Source organism: Embiotoca jacksoni, unplaced genomic scaffold, assembly GCF_022577435.1.
Source record: "Embiotoca jacksoni isolate LCO1_2020_lvr unplaced genomic scaffold, fEmbJac1.0.p SCAF_14, whole genome shotgun sequence".
Lineage (NCBI taxonomy): Eukaryota > Metazoa > Chordata > Actinopteri > Embiotocidae > Embiotoca > Embiotoca jacksoni.
In genome coordinates, this window is record NW_027185274.1 from 5,527,501 (window position 1) to 5,535,313 (window position 7,813).

General features: G+C 42.0%; 1 protein-coding gene across 3 annotated transcripts in view; it reads left to right on the forward strand.

The window, feature by feature from the left end:
- veph1 (ventricular zone expressed PH domain-containing 1) overlaps positions 1-7,813 on the forward strand; it is an 84,674-nt gene that overhangs the window by 8,107 nt on the left and 68,754 nt on the right. For all 3 annotated transcript variants that reach the window (XM_069147587.1, XM_069147590.1, XM_069147588.1), the window contains exons 2-4: positions 1-290; positions 463-681; positions 4,196-4,370. The exon at positions 1-290 is cut by the window's left edge and continues 348 nt beyond it. In XM_069147587.1, the coding sequence (XP_069003688.1) occupies positions 153-290; positions 463-681; positions 4,196-4,370 (532 nt within the window). In that variant the 5' untranslated portion in view covers positions 1-152. The remainder of the gene's footprint in view (positions 291-462; positions 682-4,195; positions 4,371-7,813) is intronic.

Below are 7,813 nucleotides of genomic sequence, written 5' to 3' on the forward strand. Positions count from 1 at the left end.
AAATGCCTTCCTAAAACCAAGAAGTTGTTCTCTGTAATTCAAGATTTTCCTGGATCATTATGTCGGGGATTTACTCCTTTGCAATCAGGGGGTCTTAAAGACCCAGATTGATCTGAAAGGAGTCCTGAACTAGGGCCAGGATCAGGGTCAGGATGCATCAGCTGTTCAGCCAGGTGCTGGGCCAGAGGGATCTGTCCAGGGCGGGAGATCTGTTCTCTCTGGACGACTCAGAGATTGAAGACTGTCTGTCTCAAGCTCTGGACCAGATCAAGGCCATCTCCTGCTCACCGGTCAGTAGGAATGTTAAGATTGGCACAGCCAACACACATAGGAGATAATATCCAGAAAGTCACAATACAAATGCTACCTTAATGAATTATTTATGCATAATTAATGTATTTCGTCCTTAATTTATCATTGTGTACTTGATTTTGCATTCTGTTGGTGTCTGCTGGCTGACAGGACTATTTGACCAACGACAATGACCAGGCTGTGGTGGAGATTTGCATAACACGCATCACCACAGCCATCAGGGAGACCGGCTCCATCGAGCGGCACAGCACAGCGCTGGTGGGACTGTGGGAGTCATGTCTGGAACATAACCTCACCCCGCAAGGTGAAAACACAGAGGACACGCCGCACGCCAAGATAGCCTCTGACATCACCAGCTGTATCCTGCAGGTACACACACTGACCGGTGTTTTGTCGTGGCGTATTGGTTTTCCTGAGCACATACTTTTGCACATACCTGTCAGCACTCAATGTCTGCTCATGGTATTTTCAACATCATGTATTTTGCTATCGTGCAACAATGAAATTAGGATTGTCCAGATTGGAAAAAGGTCGCATTGGCACAAGTTTGATTAATACTATAGCCAGTGTGATATGCAAGAGATTCTTAATCTTATCGTGCAAAATAACACCAGACTCTATATCAATCTAAAAATAGCCACAGATTCATATTAGTGCACATCATGCAGAGCAAGGCTACAAGCAATCATGGCACAGTCCTTGATGTAATCTGTGTAATTGACCAGGGGAGAGGGGGTGAGGGGGGGTACTGTCAATACCAATAAAATATCTGACAAACGATGACACTGACAGCAGTTACGTGCCAGAGGGGTAAGCATCTCCAGGGGGAGACGATGAAACAGATGTAACGTTTGTAACAACATGACACTGGTGGCTGCAGCAGCTCAGTATGTGTGGAGAAAATATTCAAATCATTTACCGAAGTAAAATTAACAACATTGAAATTGAAGGTACCCAGTTCAATGTGAAGGTCCTGCATTGGAAAGCTATCCAAAACAAATTGGCGCCACTTTTAACTGTTTTATATACTGTTAGCTAGTTTAATGTGCACATAAGTTGCATGGTTTTCTTCTCTGACTCTCCGACGCAATGATTGGGGAAATGTTGTTATTATTGTATATTAGATTACAATTTTTTACTTCTTTTGTTTCCATTAATCATCTTGTGAGCCCTCAAATTTATCTTGCGGCCACTTCAAGGGTCCTGAACCCATTTCAGAAAACCCTAAACAAGCACTTTTAACAGAAAATGCAGATGCCCTTTGCTTTTTTTGGTTTGGTATCTTCTCTTAATACTGCAGATAATGGGCCAATCGTGTGCTACAATTGTTTCAAAGTCATCAACAGAAAACACCTTTGTGGGTATTCTAAGGATGGGAAAAAGAGATGAAGGAAGGCAACGTATTGAGTAGTGAGAAAAATCGCATGATACAAGCAGTACAGTAAACAAACAGATGAAAGAAACATTATATCCAGGGGGAAATCTTTGCTTGAAGAGCAAAAATACATTATGTAATCAATGCTGAAGGGGTTTGAAAATCTAAATTTTAATCTTGCCTTCTTTCCCCATCAGACCTCCACAGCTAAAAGGCTTAAAAGCCGAGGGACTCTCTCCTCCACCTTCTCTCTCCTGATTTCCTTGGGAATGGGAATGTGCTTAATGCCACCGTAATGAGGCTGATTCTTCAGGAAAGGCACATATACAGTCTATCACACACACACACACACACACACACACACACACACACACACACACACACACACACACACACACACACACACAGAGGTGAGACTAAAACTTCTGACAGCTTTGACGGCAGCTTGTGGCTCAGATGTCCTAACTTACTAGTTGTCAGCGGAGCACTTCTTTCTCTTTCTCTGTCTCCCTAAATCTGTTTTACTCTCTATTTCTATGTTCTCTCTCCTTCTTTCCTACCTTCTCCGACTACCTTCCTCTCCGTTCCTTCCTATCCTCTCGTTGCCTCCCTGTCATTTTGAATCTACAGATGCACTGACACTTGTCTTACCCTTCCCCTGCAGGTCCCACAGAGACTTATTCTACGTGGAGGGGTTTTCATTAGCTCCCTGCTAGTGCACAACAGACACACACACACACACACACACACACACACACACACACACACACAAATTTCTGGTTTGTGATGGCTTCTTGAAGGTTTTTTACACGGACTCCTTGATCTGTGCTGAGCCTGACATTAAAGTGACTCTGCCGAATAAGATGAGAGCGAGAGAGAGAGAGTTGGTTTGATGAATAAATCTGGACATCCATGCATGAGGAACCTGCTAGGGGGCAGAAATCTTATGGAGGACTGACTTACACTTAATACCCACTGCCTACAGCTGTTAGCATGGACCATCTTAACATTTTGTGTTTACCTCATCCCCCGCAGGTACACACTGAACTCGGTCTGTACCCTAAAATAGCTCATAGCTCCAGTAACAATCTAGTTTGTGATGATTCTTGTATTCAGATTCATTTTTATGCCTTTGGTAAAATACATTTAATTTAATGTAGACTGATAGACAGTCTATTTAATAGGTTATATTGTTTGGAGGAATAATGTCTATTTTCTTTTGAATGTAGTATCTGTGCTGCCATCATGTGGCAGAATAAAGACACGACAGGGACAGAGACTGTATGCTCTAAGCCATTGTCTGTAAATATCCAATTAAAAGGCATTATGGGTATTCTGAAGTAGAAGCAGATGTGGTAAAAGTGGGTAAACAAGTATACAATGTAACATCAAAGTTGTGTTGTGAACTTCACTTATATAAAGTCTGTCCTGTGGAGGGTGCTAGAGCATTTCAAATCCCAGACCTCCCTCTCTCTTCTATGTACAGACGTCTGCATGTGGCTGTATGTTTCAATATGATACTTTCCCTTCTCTCCATATCTGCATCATATGGTATATGCCAGCATTGTAAACCTGTTTTAGGGCCTGTTTTAATCTCTTTGGCACTCACGGTATTGCCTGAGGAAAGCCCAGCTTACTGTTAAGGGTGGTCATAATGTGTAATCTGTATACATCAGCAACTATAAAGAACAAGCACCTGTTCTTTGTATTTACCTTTGTAGATAATAATAAGTAAAAGCCAGAACTGTAAAGTCAGTGCTGCTTTGCTGCACCTTTTTTTTTTTTCCATAAAACAAACCCAAGATTAGAGAGAGTTTTCCCACTTCTATCAGTGCCACTTTGTGAATGCAGACACTGTGTCCTATTTTTCTATGGTGTCAGCCTCCATTATCCTCATTTCATAAATTACAATATGTCCGTGCATGAATACCCCAGTATCTCAACACAGACAGAGAATTATAATATTTTTGTATTGAGCTTGTCCTTTAAATCCATCAATCAATCCAGAAATAAGACTTTATGGCCCTGACCCTAACCCTCTCACTTTCCCTCCCCATTCAAGCAATAAATGCATTTATTTAAATGTGTTCAAAGCAATAAATGAGTGAATGAATCTCTATGAATAAAGGGCTCCATAAAAACCGCAACTGAGGAACTCAGGAAACGGCAGTCCTTGACCACACAGATCTGTAATGAGGAAACACCACAGGCAGGATACAAATTTGAAATTAAATAGAATACTAATGTCGGGCAAAATATATACCAATAAATAAAATCAACTTAAATAAATAGACAATGAAATAAATAAAATTCAATGAAAGGCCAGATTAAAAAGGAAGGTTTTGAGTTTGGTGTTAAAGATATCAACACTTTCTGCTGCCCTCAGGTCTTCAGGGAGTCCGTTCCAGAGACATGGTTCACAGTAATTAAAAGATGCCCCTGTTGCCTTTCACTGAATATACGATGCCTGGTCTCTCCTCAACCTCCTCTCTTCTTGTGTCTCCTCAGAACTACAGCTGTCCTTCGGTCATGGTGCTGGCTGTCCCGGTAGCGGTGCGTTTCCTGCAGAGAGGGAACAGGGAGCTGAGCAGGAACATGTCCAGTTATCTCTCCCTGGCTGCTATAGCCAAGGCTGACCTGTTGGCTGAACACACAGAGGCCATAACACTCAGTGTGCTGGGAGGTAGGACACACATACACATGCTCACACACAAAAATAGGATCTCCTCTCTTCTGAGTTTCCACTGCCTCAGAAAGACATATTCTTTCACAATATGCGGGTGAGGGGAGGATATGTGCTTTTTAAAACTAAGAGAAAACGTGACGCAGAAAGTGATTTGTAGAAAAACTTTGCTTAAGAATAAACTTTGAATGGAGTTTTAGTTTTTATTTAGTTGTTGATTGTTGACGTGGGTTTGGCTCGTAGAAGTAGCACTCGTGCGCTCTTACTATGAGGCATGTTAGCAGACCTGAAACAATGGGATCAAGTATTTTACTGGAGTGGAAAAAGGAATTACTGTTGTAATCAGCAGTTGTGGAAAACCATTGAGGATAATAATGATGGCAAATAGCAGCTGTTACTAATCATCGTTTCCCTCATGGAGCTTTGATGTAAAATGGAAATTAATACACAAGTAGTATTGATTAGGAGAAAAGGACAATTGTTGTTTTGTCTTGTGCAGTTTCTTGTTTTTGTCTGTGTGGAAGCTACATAAACACTTTTTGAATAGGTTCTGCTATCTTTGCTTGTTGATGTAAAATAGGGTCACCGTTTGCATTGGTTTCAACAGAGTCCTGAAGCAGCTTAATTTAAGTCATATTTACGTTTATTGTGATGTCTAGTGGTTGTAATTATGGAGGGGAGAAAGAAGGAGGTCCGTTGACTTATGAACAGTGACAGTCAACGTAGGAGGGAGGCTGAAGGGTGGGTGCAGGGAGGGGGGGGGGGGTGCTCACCCTGTCTGCATGACATTGTCACTGTTTCCTGTTACGTGATGTAAGAAATCTGATCTGAGCCTGCAGAGTGTCCAGACTAAGATGCATCTGTAGAAATCCGACTGGAATCGCATTTCAAACCACCTTGAAGTGTGGTTTGAATGCGGATTGCAAAAATCACATTTAATCAGGGTTTTTTTTGCTGTTCAGACTTATAAATAATCCAAATCCAATTGTTGTCATATTAATGACAACAATTGGATTTGGGCTGGCAGTTTGAACATAGCCCAAGATACTGGGAGGGAAATCAAAGATCACACACAGGCCTTTCCGCCAGAAGACTGCTGTTCGTGTAGAGTGTGAAAACAAAATGTTGATTTACTTTAACTCAAATTATGTACGTGCACATAACTTAACTAACACAGTTATTTTAATCCAAACTTAAGATCTTTTCCTCAACCTAACCAAACTACAACTGTTTCATGTTACTGTCCATCGCTCATATATGTCATTATATGAGCTATTATGTCGTTCAGGCTTGACAACAGTTGAATTTGCAATAGTGCTGTTCACACCTGCTCCATCTCATCCAGTTTGGAGAGATGTCCGAGATCATAAACTGATAAAACTTTTCTGCTTTTCTCACATATATCAACTCACACGGACACAGTTAACACACCATGTGTGCATTTCTCCCCACAAAGGATCACATTGTAGACTATTAAAGAAAAACAAATATTTCCTCCAACAATCACATAATACCAAAGTAGCTACAGTCTGTGAGGAAGTGCACGTTTCCTCTGAAAGCAAAACTAATGCGATAAAACGGCACTCTGAGCGTTGTCCAGGAGTGTAAGGCGATATTGTCCTCAGGCATTGATTATGATCATTGTTTTCTTCAACTTTCCGTCTTAACAGCTCGGGTCAGAAAAGGTAACTGAGCTGACCTCTGGTCCGTGGGTAAAGAAAGCTGAGCCCTGAAATCTTTTTTTCAACACAGATGCTGTTCAAGCTCACAACTGTAGGTTTAAAGGTGCTTAGGCCACAGCGAGCCCTGCCTGATGGGTGCCTGTTTACCCCTCAGGCCTACACACACACACACACACACACACACACACACACACACACACACACACACACACACACACACACACACACACACACACACACAGTCCATAAGGCAGGGCCTCTGAGTTCAGTTAATAAAAAGCCGTTTCTGCAGAAACAATTCAGTTCCACATTGTGTGGGCTTGATTTTGTGTGGCTCAGGGTGCATTTGCATGTGTAGGTGTGTTTTTCTATATGAATCAAACTCCACTTTAGGGAACTACTGAACTAACACCTCTCTCTCTCACACACACACACACACACACACACACACACACACACACACACACACACACACACACACAGTCAATGGGGCTAATCACCACACACAGCACCAGAGTGAGGTTCCCACCACGGCTGTGCTCGGTGTTCCCACCGAGCACATTTTCTGCCAGAAGCTCTGCACATGAAACAGCTTAGCTCTCTGCTGTCTGGTTCATTTTACAACTGAAATGTTGCCAGATTTTGGGCTTACAGTGTCAAATTGAAGGAGGACACTTGGCACCTTTGATTCATGAAACTGTGGGTGAAAATAGAAAACCAATAGAAAAACAGAAAACCTGGTGTTTAGAGAAGCTAATGAAGACATCCCACTTGGTTGTATAACTGTGTCATTTTAATGTGTTTCATTTCAACATTTACATCTTGTAGGCCCCACTGGTGTATCATGTTCCTGAGTGTTGGCTACTCAAGGGACACATACTTTTGTTTTAAAAATATGGTCCTGAAACTTCTTTCCAATAGATTTATTAGACCCCCAAAGTCACCACATAATACTACACTACTGGACACTCGTGTACACCATTACACAGTGGAGCCTGGCCTACTTTGAGAGCTTTGAGAGAAGAAAAGTAAAGAGGAAAGGATACATAAAGTGCAAGAGGAGAAAGAAAAGATGGGGTCCACAGAACGAGCCAGCAAATATACACTAAAGCAGTGCAGTGGCTGTGCTCCAGCTGGACTGGAGTGGATCAACTGGTAATGGATCTTAAATTGGGAGTATGGCACGTACACATGTGTTGAGGATGAAAGTGAACAAGTGTTGCTGGAAGGCTTTATTATAGAGCGTTCAAATTTACGTTTCCTCAGGCAGTTTTTAATGCAGCTTTGGCCGTTTCAAATTTGTATCTCTAATCTCACTGCGGAGCCTCATCTACTGTACTCTGATCATTTCAACCTCCAAGCCTGGAGGTTTGTGAAACACAAGGGTGAAGTGGATGATTGGTTGGTTATGGGAGCCAGCAGGATGGATGACCTGCCCGTGTGTGTGTGTGTGTGTGTGTGTGTGTGTGTGTGTGTGTGTGTGTGTTTGTTACTGAGTACAAGGTTTTCTTTCTTCTTTGGAAGGCATTGTGTTAGTACGTGACTCTGCTGTATTTTGCACTTTGTCATATATCTATCATGTATCTGTCCTTTCTGTGTAGTGAGCTTTATAAGTGTGTATGTGTGTGTGTGTGTGTGTGTGTTTTCTAGCTACAGGAAGCCAACAGCAAAATGTAGTGTGAAGGTTTTACAGCAACAGCCGGACTCAGTCATTATTAGATGTCTCACATACAAACTCACAACATATGGGCTTGCTTTGGC